Source organism: Scleropages formosus, chromosome 12, assembly GCF_900964775.1.
Source record: "Scleropages formosus chromosome 12, fSclFor1.1, whole genome shotgun sequence".
In the NCBI taxonomy this organism is placed as follows: Eukaryota; Metazoa; Chordata; class Actinopteri; order Osteoglossiformes; family Osteoglossidae; genus Scleropages; species Scleropages formosus.
This window is the reverse complement of record NC_041817.1, coordinates 11634108-11651776: the sequence shown is the minus strand read 5'-3', so window position 1 is coordinate 11651776 and position 17669 is coordinate 11634108. Positions and strand designations below refer to the sequence as shown.

General features: G+C 49.5%; 1 protein-coding gene across 2 annotated transcripts in view; it reads left to right on the top strand.

The window, feature by feature from the left end:
- The first annotated feature begins 373 nt into the window (after window positions 1-373).
- The window catches only part of adgra2 (adhesion G protein-coupled receptor A2), a 42742-nt gene continuing 25446 nt past the window's right edge, over window positions 374-17669 (top strand). For both annotated transcript variants that reach the window (XM_029256895.1, XM_029256894.1), the window contains exon 1: window positions 374-1533. In XM_029256895.1, the coding sequence (XP_029112728.1) occupies window positions 1292-1533 (242 nt within the window). In that variant the 5' untranslated portion in view covers window positions 374-1291. The remainder of the gene's footprint in view (window positions 1534-17669) is intronic.

Sequence of the window (17669 nt, the reverse complement as noted above, 5' to 3'; positions counted from 1 at the left end):
CTTGCTGTGGTGCTCTTAACAAGTCACAAGATACAGTACGCACACGGAATCGGTGAATTGACTCAACCCTGATTTATAAATTTTAAATAATGATAAAGTTTCTTGTCTAAAACAGTAACTCAAATGTCAGTAAATCATGTGTTGATAAAATTATGTTTCATATATATATTTATCGTATACATATTATATTTCTGATATGTGTATATACAATATATAATACATATTTGAATTGTAAAAATATTAAATACCGCATACTGAATTTAGACAATGCCTGTTTAAACATGTTATCGAACATTTTTGTATTTTACGTATACTATCAGCTCTGCGCCAAGAACCCTAGTGTGTCAGTGAACCGTCGGCACTAGGGCCCTGTAGGCCACCGCGCGCACCCTGGGCAGTGACTGAGTGGAGTGTGACAGTGGCAGAGGCAGAAACCGCTACATCTGAGGAATTACAGCACTACCGTTACTCACAGGCTCCTTCAGTCCGGGATTTAACATGAGCGCCGGGACACAGCGGAAGGACTGCGATTCTGAACACCTCGCCTTGTAAACTCCGTCCTTGTGCTGAGCATCGAATATGAACTTTTTTTCTTGACTGCACTCTACTCTTATATGTAATTGTTTTTGAGCTCCTTTTTTTGGAAAGCATGAAAATTGCAATAGGACTGGAAAACGTTTTTTGTTTTTTAGAGTGAGTGCCGCAGTGCGTGATTTTACTTTTATTTTAGTCATCGATTATTATTTATGGCCGTTCAATTAGCACGCGCCCGGGAAGGGCACAAAATACTTGGCTTGATGGACCGTTTTCCCATATAAATTCGTTTGACTTGCTGTACTACATTCCTTTTAAGCCGACTTGATTCCTACCCAGCCAGTGTGAGTGAACTAAAAAGTATTTCTTCAAGACCTAGACGAGAGATTAAATATCATCTTGTCAGCTGGACTGAGCATTCTTTTGCGCGTATTTTATTTCTAAACTTTCCGCCGTCGCCGGAGTTTTTGCAAAGCACATGGGACAGCGGTTTTCCAGGAACCAAAAATTCCTTCAAGTGGTCATAGCGCTGTCACACCGTCCAGCCTGAAGCACTTTTTCGCGTCGAGTTTCAAGGGACTGCGCGCGTCGCGTCACAGACCCATTTAGAGCGTGATTGCTAACAGTAACATAACAAATCAATTATTATTTGTTTCATAAGTTCACGTTGCTCGTCCCCGTCGCCCCGGGCGGAGCTGCTGCTCTGGAGAAATGGGCTGACCGCAGGAGCGCCGAGGTGACACTCCCGGAGGGGACGATGCGGCTCCCCTGCGCTGCTGTCCCGTTCTGGACCCGCGCGCTGCTGCTGCTCCTCGTGACCGTCGCGCACTGGGGGCTGTCTCGCGCCTGTCCCGAGCTCGCCGCGAGCGGCTGCAGCTGCGCAGACGAGCGCTCCAAGGCTCCCGGCGCGCCGCTTGAGCGCAAGCGAGTGAGCTGCGCTGGGGAGGAACTGTCGGAGCTTCCGCAAGTGAGCCTCCTTCCCAACAGGACCGTTACTCTGTAAGTGGAGTCGTTTCTAATCGCTGCCGCTTTCCACTATAATAGTATGATCCACTGTGTCTGTACTCTGTGTCTGTACCTAAAATATTATCCTCAGCGTGAAGCTCACGTAGCGTGCTCTTTTCTATTTCTTTCGCGCAGACCTGCTGCTGTCCATTAAAAACCGTCACGTTCTGATATTCAATCTTTCAGTGCGTAATAACTTTGGCAGGTGTTTCGGGTGGCAAAAAAACATTATCAAAGAAAGTTATCCACGATAGGTATTGGTGGGAAACGTTTAGCCTTCGTTGTCGTTGAGAGTTCGGTGGACACTTCACCAGCAATGGCATCTGTTTCATTTATGATTTACTGTGCTCTATAATATCTTATTTTGGGCTAAGTTTCTCGGAGTCGTACGCAGTGTTGAATGTCACTTTTTACGTGTGTTCCGTGTTAGATGGGGTTTTGCTTCCAGTGCCATTGGCATTGATCGATACTGTCAGACAATAACTCAAGGTCCAGTCTACATGATCATATCCCATTGTTTTCTTTTGTTGTATTTTGACTGGGGTTGTGGAAAGGTCCCACTGCTGACCCCTCCCCCCCCCACACACACACACACACACACACACACACACACACACAGTCTGAAACCACTCATTCCAAGCTGGGTCACGGCAAGCCAGAGCCTAACCCGGCAACACAGGGCGCAAGGCTGGAGGGGGAGGGGACACACCCAGGACGGAACGCCAGTCCATCACAGGGCACCCCAAGCATGACTCAAACCCCAGCTCCACCAAAGAACAGGACCCAGCCAAACCCGCTGTGCCACCGCACCAGCACAACCCCCCCAAAGGTTGACCCATTAAGACCTATTAAAACACAAGCTTTATTTCACCCAAGGACAGACAGAATAATAGCACTGACAGGGAGTTCAAGTAAAGGGGCAACCTTTTTAAGAGGTTGCTTTGGCCGTGTTTTTTGCGGCAGTGAACGTAATGGTCTTGGTTGCACTGCTTTGTGCACAATATAAACTTTCCATTAAAATATATGAGAAAATACCTTGCGATGTTTGTAGATCACACATCTCTAGTGGGTAGACAGATACAAACACCTTTTGATAACACACACACACACACACACACACACACACACACACACACACACACACACACACACACACACATTGACTGAAACCGCTTGTCCCGAGCGGCACCTAACCCAGCAATGCAGGACGCAAGGCTCTTTTGATAACACATTTAACGAGATTCCGATACACTTTGTGGAACGAAACAAGCTAATGGCCTCCAAAGTGCATTTTAAAACACCATCAGATACTGTGTGTGAACAGCACACTCTTTCTGCTCAGAGAAAGAAGTTGAAGGTTTTGAGGACTGACCCACTCTCCCACTGGATCTCTAAGCCCAACGGTTAGGGTTTAGCTATTTGCCCTTCAGAAGATATTTTCAGAGATTAGCTGATAATTATTTCAGTCAGTGTGCTTTAATAGTCTGCTTTCCTTGAGGTCCAGCTTTGTCTCTATAAGGATGGGCATTGTGTTGAAGGCTATGCTGTCCAGCACCCAAACAGGTCAGCGCTCAGCATGATGGCCTGTCTGTCACAATACTCATCCCAAACTTGCACGTTGACTTCTCCTATAGTAATAACAGTAATCCTACAGTGTTTACTTGCTTAAAATACACGCTTTGGTGACTGTGATGATCAGAAGATGGCCCAAGCAGGTAACCTGGCACAGCTGCCTTCCTGGGGCCATTAGTACAAGGCTTTGCACAGTATTTTTCCATCACCCTGGCCAAGGATCAGATCATGGGGCTTTTTTTTTAAGAGATGTTGGTGGATACTGACAACAGACCATAAGAGGTGAGCCTGTCACCTTTCTCCGCACTTTTGTCACAGCCCTGTCACTTTAAATCCGTGTTCGCGCTGGAAGAAATGTGCTGGCGTTGCCCCCCTCACACCCTCCCACCCCGTCTCCAGCTGACTTGGCCCTGCTTTACCAGGATAAACAGAAACACATTTTTCCTCTTTTTGTGCTGCCTCTTTTGCTTTAATGGCGGCTTGGCTCCCTCCTTTAATGCCATAACGTCCCAACAATCTCGGCAGCCGTCTCACATTTGCCTTCTGTTCAAAAGGCCCCACCGCCACTTTCCAGCATGGCGAAAAGGCGAACACATCCTCACAGACCCTTTTAACATCTTCTCGCTCTGCCTGCTCATAACTGGTCATCAATACTTTTCAGACCGCACCAGCCTGTCTTCATCTGTTATCAGTACATCCTTTGACAGTATGTGTACTTCGAGTTCTTAGTTAATGTGCAACACTGGAATCGCAGATGTTCCAGAGGTTGTTACATGGCTATTTAGTATTTGGTTCCTAATAAATTATCACTCTTACTAAACCACTTTAAAGTTACCGTGCATTGTTTCATCTCCAAAATGTCAAGGTGCTTTTAATCCAGAAATGAACTGTAATTAACTTTCTGGTCACCAAAGAAGATATCCTTCACCTCCTAGCTGGTCTGTCCTCCTGTTGAGAACTCTCTATCAAACTGGAGAACTCGCTCATTTTGCCTACTTCATTGGCGAAGAGCCTGGGAGCAATGATCGTCTCAAGTCTGTCCTTCACTCAACGTATTGAAGCCACAACCCAGTCCTGCAGATACATCCTGCATAACATCCGCAGGATCTGCCTGGATCTCACAACAAACTCTACGCAACTTCTGCTACAGGCCATGGTGTTATCCTTCCTGGAATACTGCAGCCCTCTCCTATCTCGTCTTCCGGCCTCTGCCATCAAATGTCTCCAGCTGATACAGAGTGCTACTGGAGTGTTTGAGTTGCAAGTGTTCCCATGTATCTTTCCTTCTCGTCTCTCTCCATTGTCCTCCTGTAGCAGCTTGAATCGAGATCAATACTCTGCTTATGGCCTGCAAGACTATCAATGAATCTGCTCCCTGATACCAACAAGACCAAATTGCTCGTTACGCTCCAGCCAGATTGCTAGGTTCCTCCACCTCTGCCCACGTGGTGGTCCCATACACAAGAGGTCCAAATTCTAAAGCACCAAGGTTTTCCCTTTTGGTTCCGATGTGGTGGAATGACCTCCCTCTCTCTCTCAGAGCTGCTGAATCCTTGCCAAGATTCAAGAAGCCTGTCAAAACACATCTCTTTCATACTCACTTTCTCTGAACTATATGTTCCATAAACATGCACTGTGTAAATGGAAAAAAGAGAAAAAATCTAAATGCAGAAACTCGTGTAATGTATATTGGTTCATATGGTGGAATGACTAGTTAGCTGTACTTCAGATTTCACGTTTGCATTTCAGTCCCTCTGTCTGTTAGTATGATGCACTGCTGTGTTTTGTGACCCATTGTAAGTAGTGTATCTAGCAGTGTAAGTCACCACGGTGAATAAGGTGTGTGGCTGATAATACTACACAGAGTTCATTGGAAGTTGCTTTGGAGAAAAGCATCTGCTAAATAAATAAATGTAAATGCAAATATTGTCTTGTTTTTCTGAGATGTGCATTGCTTTGGAGAAAAGTGTCTGCCAAATGAATAAATATAGATGTACTACTCAGATTGTCGGAAGTGAACAAGTGAACCTTTACACACCTTCTTGAACAACAAACCTCTGTGCAGCAAGTGGTAGGGAACAAACTAGGTTTGCTTGAGACTTTCATGTCTGCAGCTATGTCTCCTTCTCTCAATGTAATGCATAAATTGTACTTTTGCTGAGATGTACGTCGCTTTGGACAAAAGCATCTGCTAAATGAATAAATGTAAATGTAAATGTAACAATTCAAGGGGAGAGCTCAAGTGATGGTTTTCACTCAGCGCTCTTTCCTTTTTGACTGTGGCCATGGGTCATCTTTTTCCAGTCTCCCATGATTCTCCTCTCCAACCCAGAGGGAGAGGTACAAGTCTCCACATGGGCACTGCGAAGCCCAGAGCAGCCGGGCAGTGCAAATGCAGAATAGACAGACAGGGAATTTATGCCTGGAACAAGGAACTGAAGGCAGCCAACTGGCCATTTATGGGGTTTTGTTTTTCCATTCTAGAAGGCAATGTAAACATATGTGGAGCAAAATTCTGGAAATGATAAAAAGAAAAAGCTAAGATGTTAGAGGTGCAAGAGTTTGCAGTACATCTCATAAACCTGCTCCTTTTCATTTAATTTAGTTGGTTTTCTGTAGATACTTACAATTTCATGTGGCATATTTGCCAAAGGCAGAAGAAGGAAAAAAGTATATTTTACTGAGAAGAATACTCCAGTGTCTTAAACCATCCCTTTGCCGTTCCCTTCAAACCAAAAAATATGTTGCTAGCATGGCCTCAGCTCCTAGTTTGCAAGTGAATTTCTGATCTCAGTGTCTCACAGGTGGAGGGGAGGACTCCGGGGTGGCAGCCAATCACCCTAGTCGCCCTGGACCACCTATTCCCTCATACTCCAGTGCCTAGCCCTGCTTGCCTGGCTGTGTCCCTCAGAGTCCAGGTGTCTGGAATGTCTTCTCCACGCATCGATGGGCCCTGGGCTGAAGACAAGGGGGCTAGGGGGTGCAAGGGCTGAAGGGCGTGAGGTGAGGCCCAGGGGGGCTGTCCACCCAGTGTAATGCACAACAGCTGGCTCCCATGAACATTCCAACTGAGGCCCTTTAGCCCATGGGAAACAGTGGTGGGGATCGTCCGTTGGAAGCAACGAGGTGATGTTTGTTGTTTCAAAAGAGTATGAAGCCGCCATCTCAAAACCCTTCATCTCCCCTATGGATTACTTAAAACCAACGCCTTCGGTGTACCCTTCACCGTATTAAATTGCATGGGTGTAGTTCGTGTTTTAGATGTGCCTCACAAAGAATGAGGTGCATGCATGGAGCAGATGATTACTTGATGACCATTCTTGTTTTTTTTTTTTCCACCTAGAACTTTTCTCGCAGTCCCTTCTTTGGCGTCACTGTCAATACACCGTTCCGTTCATGCTTTCTCCTTCCTCATCACGTTTAGTTTCTTTTCCCCCCAGCTATCTCGTTCTCCTTTTCCCTGTCACAAGTCACTTATTGCTCTTGTTGTCCTTCTCTCTCCCTCTCTTTTTCTCTTGCATTCTTTCTTTCTCCCTTTCTCTTTCCCCCTTTCCGTCCGTCTTTCTTTCTCACCGATTCCTCTCTCACTTTCCTCTCGCTTCCCTCTCCCCTGCTCTCATGAGTTCATCCACATGCAGTAACTCTCAACCTAAACATTTAGGCGTCCTGGTAGGGAACTGTGATGCCCTAACTCCTTCCAGATGCGGGCCTGTGCCGGTCTGTATTTAAGGCTAATTACATGGGGCTGTGAAGGCGCGCGATCCCTCAGAGACGAAGAGGCAGCGGCTGCTGGCTTGGCAGGGCGTCCGCAGGGCCCGGGGCAGCCGAGGGCCTCCGCAGGGCCCACACCGCCTGACTCTTGCATTGTGGTAGAGGTGGGGGATGGGTGATCTTCGCTCCAGCACTGTAACGTGGAGAAGCGGCACTTTCCACAGCCCTTGCCCCCCGCACCCCCTCCCGAATCGATTCGTAACAAGAGTCGTCTTCGGTCTCTTCCACTTTCTCAGGTTGTGGGAAACGAGTGCCTGACTTGAGATGATCCACAACCCAAACTGCTGATTCAGGTCGTGATCCAGAGCTTGGCTTCTCCTCACCGCTGATCACACCCCCTCTCCGTGGCACCAGCCCACTGCAGGTCACCCTCACGCTTCAACAACAGGAAGCTAAACTCTGCCAGTCTTCCTTCTGAGAGCAAAAGTCTGATTTAACTTCCTTGATAAATCACAGGAAGTTTTAAACAAATGTCTGGTTTGCACACAGGAAAGTTCGTTCTATTTCAACGTATTTCACTCGTTAAAAATTTCGCTCGGTGGCTCTTATTATAATGTCATACCCCACGGCCCTCTCGCATCCAAATCTAAAAGGAAGGTATTGTTTAATTTTAGAGTGAATTAAAACGAATCTCTGTCCCCGTTCCACATTTTCAGTGTGCTTTCGCTGTTTTTTTCTCGCACTATAAACTGGTCGTTTGATGTGGAGCGAACTGATGAGGTTACAGTTTTGCAGGCAGGCGGACAGTAATGAGCTCATGGTGACTGATGGGATTGTAAACGTTGCTTCTTTGACTTTGAAGGTGTTGGCCCACACATGAAGTTTGCACGCCCGCCCCTCACCGGGTGACCTCGATCCCCTGGGACAGCAGTGGGCAGCGGCTCCGATGCCTGCCCCGTCCCTGCCTCTGGGGAGTAGCGCAATCCCTCTGCAACTCTGTGGTTCCACTGCAACGCTGCGTAACCACCGCGGCTGCGCTCGCGTGCGGCATCATGTACTTATGTGTGAGCGTATGCGTGCATCCGTGTGACTGCTGCCATCTCTGGCTTTCCGAACGAACTGGAACATTTCAAATTTCGTTACCTCACGGGCAGTTCACGCCCGAGTCCATGTTGTTGCGGCCGTATCGCCTGTATGCTGCCGTTTGCCGGTCTGCGCGCTCCTGGTCGTCGAGACACTTGGCGTGCGGGTATGCGCCGTGCCCGGACTTCGTGAACGCCCGGCACGAACGATGACTTTCCACCTCACCGGAACACACAGTGCTGTCTGTGATTCCTGTCCCTTTGCTTCACGACGGTCTGCGTCGCGCTAGGTTCGTGCGTCTGTCTGCGCGGCGGAGGCGATGATGCCGATGGAACATCCCAAGGCCTGTCTTATCAGCAGGGCAGCTGGAGTGGGAATGTAGGGAGAATTCCTAAGAAGGTATGCGGTCCAAGGGGTTTTTTTCTGGAAGGAAACCGAGAGGATGGGGGTGGGGCATATATGTGTGTGTTGGCCGCGAGTTTAGCGAGCGGGAACAAGATAAATAAACGTGGATCTGATGCCGCGAATGCAGGGTGGGCTTCGTGCCACCTGCCGCTCTGACATTGCCACTCGACCTCCGACCCTCTGCCCATCGTGGTCACGGTCGCTTCCAGGTACATCGTGCATCACCTCTTTCTCTTCGTCACATCTCCGCGATTCCTCAGTGTCCTAGTCCTTTCTGGTTTTTATATGTTTACTGTTCTCTGATATTATTGTTTTAAATGGTTTGGGGAATACTCCATAGCAACTTTATACCCTTGTGTGTCGTTTTGTTGTTATAGTCATTCCTTTTGACTTGGGTCGTTTTATCTGGCTCCAAAATTGTATAACCCTCTCTACCTCATCCATTCTGAACTGTACCTACTCCCCCCGCCCCTGTCCCCCCCCATCTTGACCGCGTAAATGTTTTCCAGAGTTCCTGCTTGGGGACAGACTGAGCGAGAGCACAGATAAAGGGGCCAGTTTGCGTGGCTCGCATGCCTGTGGCCGGGGCCGTGCAACTGTGCGAGCAACGCTGCGTGTGTCTGTGCCTCTGTGAGACCATCTGTGCGTCCCTGTGTCTGGCTGTAGCGCTGTATATGTTACGCTCAAACAGATGGGTGGCACGGTGGCTCAGCGGGGAGCGCTGGTGCCTCGCAGCGTCTGGCCTGTGCATTTGAATATGGCTTCTGAGCCTCTGTGGTGTTCGCATGCCCTCCCGGTATTCGAGTATGTTTCCTCCAGGTGCTCCGACGTCCCCACACGGTCCAAAGACATGTATTTGAGGTAGACTGGGGAATCTAAAATTTCTGTGCGTGTTAAATGGCTGTGCTATATAAAATGGTGAATAACCGTAGGGAGTTTACCGTAGTGTATCTAGCATTGTAACTCCCCTTATACCCCTTAGGTGTTGCCTGAATTCTGAGAAATTACTCTATGTAACTTTTGAGGAAAGCATCGGCTAAATGAACAAAAGTTAACGTGAAACCGTGTGTGTGTTTGTCCGAGAGAGCGTAATACTGAATGTAGAATCCCAGAGAGCGAAGTACCGACTCTTGTTTGCGTGAATGCGAAAGTAGCGGTGCGTGTGAATGCGGGGCAGGGTGTGACAGCGAGAGTGACAGCGTGAGAGTAGCAATGTGCGCTGAAGTGACGCACGGCGTGATGCCGACTAGTGACGCTGCGTGCGCAAGTGATGCGGTACGTGATGGTTCGTGGATGGCAGCAAACAGCCCGGCAGTCCGTGCGTGGCCGGTCCTCAAAACTTAGCCGCTGTAGTTCACTAAATCCCCAATATTTTCCACCTTAACAGAGAAGTGTGAAAAACTTACATTTACATTTATTCATTTAGCAGACGCTTTTCCCCAAAGAGACGTACATCTCGGAGAAAAAAAACGCAAACAGGCCTTTACGGCATTTTCACTTAATTCGGGACAGAACTGCTCCTATACCGCAGTTGCACTCCGCCTGCTCTGGAACAACGAAATGTGTTGATTGAATTGTGTTTCACAGCGAGGCATTACCGCACAAATTAACAGTTGCATGCAGTTTATCCACGCTGGTCCAACACGGACCAGTTATTTGGGTCAGGGTGCGTTTGGCCTTCCAACTGCGAAAGCAAACAAAACACATTCCCAGCAGCCTTCGCCTAGCAGCAGGAAAACACAGTACTTGGTTATATCACAGAACAATGAGACTGTGTTATGCTGCTTGGTCTTACATTCTGATTGTCTGAAAGGCCTGATTGCACAAGACTGGCTCATTAAAACGTTTGCGAGGAGGACTGAATGATTTAACGGGGTTGCGCCGCTTCGCTTCGTGACGCTCCACCTGGGCAGGCTTAAAGGAAGCCCCTGTGGATGGAGACCCCAGCCTGGCTTCATTCATCTGTATGGAGCTCTTCGTAGCCAGGTGAAGAGCTGACCGGGAACATAGGATAAAACGGGCAGGGGCCGCAGTTCCGTAAATAATTCTATAAATGATGGTAACATAAGAAATGCTCCCCTTTTGGGTGCTGGTGAGAATGAAATTGCTCTGCTGAGATTGTCTCCAAATCATCCAGCAGTCTGTGGCTGGGATGGGGGCCTGAAGGTGAGGAGGGGGTGACTGTAAGGGCAGCAGGGTCTTGCCTGCATACAGAAGCTCCCAGGGACCGCGTATGTGCGCGCACGAATGTGTACGCCTGTGTGTGTGTTTGTGGGGTTAGGGTGTGCGTTGCCGCAGCTCCCCAAAAATAGGATCCTGGCCTCCCTCCTCTAATTAGAGGCTGTTTATAAAACCCAGATTTTAATTTTAGGCCCGGGAGGAGCTGAGAGACTAGGCTGTTTTATTTTTCTTGGCCTTTAAGGACGCGCATACGCACACACGCTCACACATGATCACACACGCACACATGGACATGCACACCCTCTACAGTCTGGTTACCCACACACAATGCACCAGTGGCCATCATAATAAACACAGATCTTCCAGGACCAGAGCCCAGTCTGCTAGGCTGTCACTCAACACTGCAGTTCGGAGCCCGTGATGTCTGAAGGCTAAGCGTCACCAAGAGGGATCCTGGATGCAAAATCCCCATGTGTGTTGCTCGGTAGTTGGATGGATGGATGGATAGATAGGTGGATAGATGACAATTTTAATGATCCCAAAGAAAACTGCAGAAGGCTGCAACAGCATGCATACAAGCAGTATCAGAACAACAAGATGACAGACTATTGAATTACACTGAAAGTCAAGAAATAATAACATTTAAACAAGCATATAAAGAATAAACAAAAGGGAATAGAAATAAGTGAAAAAAAGAGTCCCTTTTAGGATACTCTGAAGAATCAGTTTAGGATAGCAACATGTGTGATATCCTTTGCAGGGATTAATAAATTATTGTCCTGTCCTGTCCTATTGTATCCTATCCTGGTACATCTTGCCTTAGCTCCGGATTGATTTTGTGCAGAAACTCATCTTCAGCACCTTTCCCTCTACAAAGAAAGACCGTGACAGAGACAGACTCAGTCTGTTCCACTTAAATAACAAAGTCAGCATTCGCAGGCTTGTTGGACGTAAACATTTTAATGCACGATTACACGGGTACTTCCTTGGTGTGAAGGGAAATGAGGAAAGTGATCGGGGCTGCCAGGGAATGGCACGTCTGAGGGATGGGCGCACAGAGGGGGTTCCTGTCCTCAGAAGCCCGACCCTTGGGGTCCCGGGGCCGGTGTGTGCAGCAGGCTGCCGTGGAGGGCTGTCTCAGCACACCGCTGCATCTACCGGGGGCCCTCTTGCAGGCTCTCTCCTGCTTGGAAACTGGCCCTCCGGCAGAGCAGCCACCACGATTAGCGAGAGGCTGTGCGCCCCGGGCCGTCACACTTGAAGGATCCCAAAGTAAGTGGAGGTCTTCTGCTGGGAGGGAGGTGGTGCAGATGCAAGCGTAAGCACACCGCGGCTCCCACTGAGAAAGGGTTCCTGTGGCAGACAGCTCCTGGCGCTAATTGGGGGCTCTGGCTTCATTAGTGGTGGGGCTGAGCCACATTACAATAAAGGCCTGTGTAGAGGGACCAGGCACTCCAGACCCGCCCGAGATCGCTCGCTACCTCCTCCCTCCTTCTCCTCCCCTCTCCTCCAGTCCCGGCCCGTGCTAACGAAGCACCGGCCTCTTAACAAGCTCCATGTGTCCCGGAAGTAGACCCGCTCCTGACACACGCGCTGTTTGCTAACTCAGCACCCTCACTTCCCCGCGTCTCCGAGTGGGCCCCCGACGCAAACCAGCACGTGTGGCAGAGAAGGAGGGGGTTGGACGGTTTATTATGCAGCCCCACACTTGATAAGTACGTTCAGCTCTGCCCCTTAAAACAGCTCGAAAGCGGATTTTCCTTAGATGGAGCCTTGCGCCATTTACACATTAACTGGTCTGAGGTGAAGAGAACAGGACCAAGAAGAATGCATATCTGGTTGTGTGAACTCACACTTTGACGCTCGCTGTCTTCTCTGGGGGCATCGGTGTCAAAGCCATCCTCTGTGTTATTGATGTCTTGCAGGGGAAGAGTAGGAATGGAGTGCACGCTCGCACCAGGTCCTCCCTTTGGCACCAGCATTTCTCACCCACGCTGGCGCTGTGGAAATTAGAGTCAATATCTAAATCAGGAATTGCCACAGCACCAGCTGGGGTGCACATGGGTGGGTGGCCAGCATAGCCAGCTGAACCCACTCTCTGTCAGGGTTGCACCCCCGGTGGGATCAGGTAGGGCCTGGCGGGGTTTGTCCCTATCCGCTCGATGGCCGAACTGGGAGAAGCGCAAAGCTACGGGACTGCTTCAGAGTTGTGAAACAGAGCACCTGTAAAAAGCTGTCAACAGCCAAGTTTTGTAACTGAGTTCTTGATTAAACCGGGCCCACGGACAACATTTGTTGGGCCCTTCCAGCCCTCCCCTTCCTACAGTGTATTACTAAATGAAAACTTGTGAAAACTGACTGACATTCAGTGGGACTGCGTGGTTATACTTCCCTGTATTTAGCCTGTGAGATGTACATTTTTTTAGATATTCAGACATTCTGCCACTTCCTCTGATGGTTTTCCCTTATTCTTTTCGGTTCGTGTGGCTCAGGCCTTCTCTTCCGCATGCATTACAGTAGTTCTGGCCAAATGACTAACCCCCAGTTCTGAATGAATTTAACTGCATCCAGTCTTAACAAGTAAGGAGATTACTTGGCGAGTTTTTTGGGATCAATTCATGTCTGTGTTTATGTGAATTAATGAGATGCTTGGGCAGTCCTCTTTAAAACTTTCTCATTCGCTCACTTTCACTAACTGGTTGCACTTTTGAGGGTCGTGGCAGCGTGGATCCTATCCCGAAATCACTGGCTGCTAGGCCAGGATGGGGATGCTTGATTGGGATGCCATTCCATCACAGGGCTGCCGCAGATGCACACATTAAGTCACGCAGGCGCTATGAGCAATTTAGTCACCAGTTAACCTGAAACGCATGTCTACAACCTGCTGCGCTACTGTGCCACCCTACAGCTCTTTAAAACTTTCTGTTACTTGTTAAATAAGGTGCTTTAACAAACAGTTTGAGTGCCCCCCTTCCTATATGCGTTGACCTAATACCCAAGTCGGGGGGTGCACTGATGCAGCGGGTTTGGCCTGTGCCTGCTCTCTGGTGGGTCTGGGGTTCAAGTCCTGTGGGGGGGTGCCTTGTCGTGGACTGGCATCCCGTCCTGGGTGTGTCCCCTCCCCCTTCCAGCCTTGCACCCTGTGTTGCTTGGTTAGGCTCCGGCTTGCCACGACCCTGGTCGGGACAAGCACTTTCAGTCAATGTCTGTGTGTGTATTTACTGTGAGACATCCTTGCTAAAACTTTTAATCTTTTCTCATGTTTTGTTTTATGCGTGTGTACGTATGTGTACTTCACTGGTACATTGTTAGGTCGGCATGATGGTGCAGCAAGTAGTGATGCTGTCTCACAGCGCCTGGGTGGTGCGAGAGAACATAGCTTCAATTCCCGCCCAGTCTGTGTGGAGTTTGCATGTTCTCTCCATGTCTGCGTGGGTTTCCTCTGGGTGCTCTGGTTTCCTCCCGCAGTCTAGAGATTTGCAATTTGGGTAGACTCTAAATTGCTGGTAGTGTGGGAGTGTGGGGCTACCCTGTGATGGACTGGCGTGCCATCCAGGATGTCACCCCCCTCTCACTTGCTCCCAGTGTTTCCAGCATAGGCTTCAAATCACTGTGGCCCTGCTCAGGACAAAGAGCGGTTATTGAAACCGAATGAATGATACACTGTTTCTTTTTTGTCCTATTTTGGATCAGTTAAGATTTGTTTTGCTGTTAATCAGTTTAAAAAAATAAAATAAGGTCCCACTAAGGTCCCTGGTTCTGATACACATCAGACTTGTTGCAGACAGTCGATGCAAGAAAAAAGTCTAGTTGTAGAACAGTCAGGAGTCGTTCACAGTGCTCTGCCCCACCCAGTGGGTGTGGGAGAAGTTCAAGTGGACTTGTTGGAGGGCAGAAGTACTTATTGTGTTTTACTGGACCCCTTTTGGGTGGTGGTGGGGGGGGTCATCCTCAGGTCCCTTCTCAGGAGCCCCGTGCTCCAGGCCAGGTCTTTATCTGGACGTCACCTTGCGTGTGGTCTCCCGGCAATGTGGCTTTCTTCAAGTCAAATGATGTTTATGCAATGGTGTGTTGGATTGTTTTGACTTTCCTTATTCCATTTAACCTACACCCCTTAAATTTGTTTGCTTTTGGGATAGTGGCGACGGGACGGGGCAGCCTGTAATCCTGGCTCATTTCCTCAGGCCTTTTCATTTTACTGAGTCTCTGTGCAGATTGTGAGACTCTTCCGTGATCTTTGATCCACGTGCACGCACATGCTGCGAGGAACCCGTGTGCTGCAGAACCGGGAGGTGAAAGGAGACACGCTCACAATTAGGGGTGTTGTTATTGCCACTGCGCTTAGTTTTTGTTTTTCTTGTTGTGAAAATGACATGCTGCGGTGGAGCGGAAGGCTGCCCTGGGGTGGGCTGAAGAATGCCAAGGAGAGGAGCAGCGCGAATGGATGGCTTAACCAGCTGAAGGCTTCTTATTAAATTTAAATCCATCCCTTAAGACGGAGGTGCGTCCTTGTCGGCATGGCCTCTGCTGCCACTGTGACTCTGTCTAAGCGACAGAGGTGAAGGGGGACGTTTATTGGGGTCGTGGGGGCGCAGACAAAGGTAATGCACCCTTACAGAATGGTAAACCAAATGCGGCTGCTGTGAAATGTCACTGAGCCCTGTGTGTGTGTGTGTCTGCTTGGCTTTCCAAGGCCAGGATTGCTGTGTATCTGTGGGAACCTGAGAATGGTAGAGGGCTGGGGAGAAAAGAGCCCCAGACTCCAAGAGGGAACAAGAGGGAGAGCAGTACAGACAGATGGACTGGGCAACCAAATCAAAGCAATATTTTTACACCAGCCTCAGCTTATTAGGAACACATTTCTGAGACCAAAAACACAGGATATCCTGCCCTGCTAGAGAAGGATTTTATAGGAGAATGTTAGTGGGGAGAAGGGGTGGAGGGAGGTGTTGTTATAAACCTATTTTTCTGCAAGCAGCTGCCGTTTAAAAGTGCCGTAAGATGGCAGCTCAGCTGTCTGAGCTGTAACCATATAGCATGCCTTCTGAATCCCAGCACAGCTGCAGTTTCACCCACACAAACCCCAAGGTCTGGCCTATGCTGCAAAAGCATTCCCTCTCTCTCTCCCTCTGTCCCTCTGTCCCTCTCTCTTTCTCTCTCTCTCTCTCTCTCTCTGTTTCAGCCTCCCTCGCCGCCCCCTTGTTTGCCCTCCCTCACCGCCTCTCAGTGCCGGCACCTGGGGAAGGCCACCAGGAAGCCCGTGAACGTGTTTGCGTCCTATCGGCGAGGGAGGGTCCGCAGAAGCTTCCCGGACTTCAGCAGGATTGCCAACACCCCGGTCCTGCCGACGTGACCCTCGGGGGCCGCAGCCTACTGCGCTTTACAGCTGGGGAGGGGAGGGGAAAAAGTGAAAATAAATCAAGGCGTACATTTTTGGAGGGCGGACGTGCCCCCGTGTCTTCATCAAAGGCATTGTGGGCTGGGGAAGCAAATTGAGCAAACCAACAAAGTGAGTGGCAGAGCCCGGGGAGGCTGGTCGCGGTTTCCTACTGCACTGACAGGGCCCTTTGTTTGCCAATGAGCATCTTGCCGAATTAGTGTCCCCATTGTGCGCAGAGGGGGCTGGCTGGAGGTGCACTATCATTGTGCGAGAGACAGCAACCTTTCAGCGCTGGTGGTCACTATAGAAACCCAGGGCGGTCTCGGGCGCTTAGGGACTTTGGCGGAGCAGGGAAGGTGGGCAGCCCCGCACCGCACACTTACACAAACAATCACGGCTCGATTCCGTCTCCTCAAACGCGTGGCATTCATTCCCGAGAGCGCGGCACATCGCCGGAGAGCCACGGAGCGAGCGAGAGAGGGGGAACGAGAGGGAGCGACCGGCGGCAGGAGCGTTTCATTATTGTCGCAGCGAAGAGCATGTGTAAAGTGCACGAGTTTGCGAGCGCAAGTGCACGTTTGGAGAGGGAGAGAACAGGAAAGTGTCAGCCTTCCTTACATTACTGTGTACTTTTTAAATGCAAAGCATTTTATCTCATTGCTGCTGCTGCTGCTGCTGCACAACAGTGAATGTAGCTTTGTGGGGTGTGGAATATTTGTAATATTAATTAACTGTACCATACTCAAAAATATACAGTTGTAATAATAAAAAGTTATCAGCAGCGCATTCACGTGGCACTTTTAGCCAAAGCAGCTTACAATTGTTTACCCTTTTATACAGCTTGGTAATTTTACTAGAGCAATTTAGAGTAAGTGCCTTGTTCAAGGGTACTACAGCAGGGATTCAAACCTGTGACCCTTGGAGCAAAGGTCTGCAGTGCCACCCACTACACTACCAGCTGTGTCCCTTAGAGGTAGTAGCAGTAGTACTAATAGTGTTGAATAAATAAAGTGTCACTACAGCTGGATGTTATTCAAGACCAACATCAACAACCACTTGTCCCGAGCAGGGTTGCACAAGCCAGAGCCTACCCAGCAATGCAGGAGACACAGCCAGGATGGGACACCAGTCCATCGAAAGGCACCCCAAGCGAGGCTTGAACCCCAGACCTGCGACACAGCGGGCACCAGCCAAACCTGCCACCCTTAATTAAGACCCTACCTAGCAATACTGAACTCTTGCATTCCCTTTTTGACTTCAAATTTTAGAACATCAGAGATTTGGAGGAGTCCTCTGGGTGTGGGGTGAGCTCTGCAGCAGTCAGGGCTCCTTTAGAGCTGACCTGACTGTCAGCTGTGCTGCAGTTTTCGGGCTCGAGATGAGAGGAGCGGGCGGAGCGCATGGGTGGAGTCATGGTGGTAACTGGTGGGCCTGCTCCACCGATCTGGGAAAGTGCCTCGGTGGCCTGGCCCCAGTGCGCGGCGGCCGTCGGGTTCACGCGGGGGAGCCAGGCCTGCCTCGTGAAAATCCCTACGAGCAACCAAACAGACAAAGAAACAGCTTGAAGCCGTAATGAATGATGCATCTGCGTCCGCGTCACGGACGATATGACGCGTCTGTATCGGTTGCCTCCGGCCGGCGAACTTGCCTGTTTTTCCAGTTTGCGGCAGCTCAGCACGTGGCCCGGTGCTGTACGGCAGCGAAGAAGGTGCCACTCGAGTCTGGGCTTCGCGGCACGGCTCCGAAACGGCACAGCGAGCTCCGGCGCTAAGGATCCGCTCATTTCGAATGGGATGCG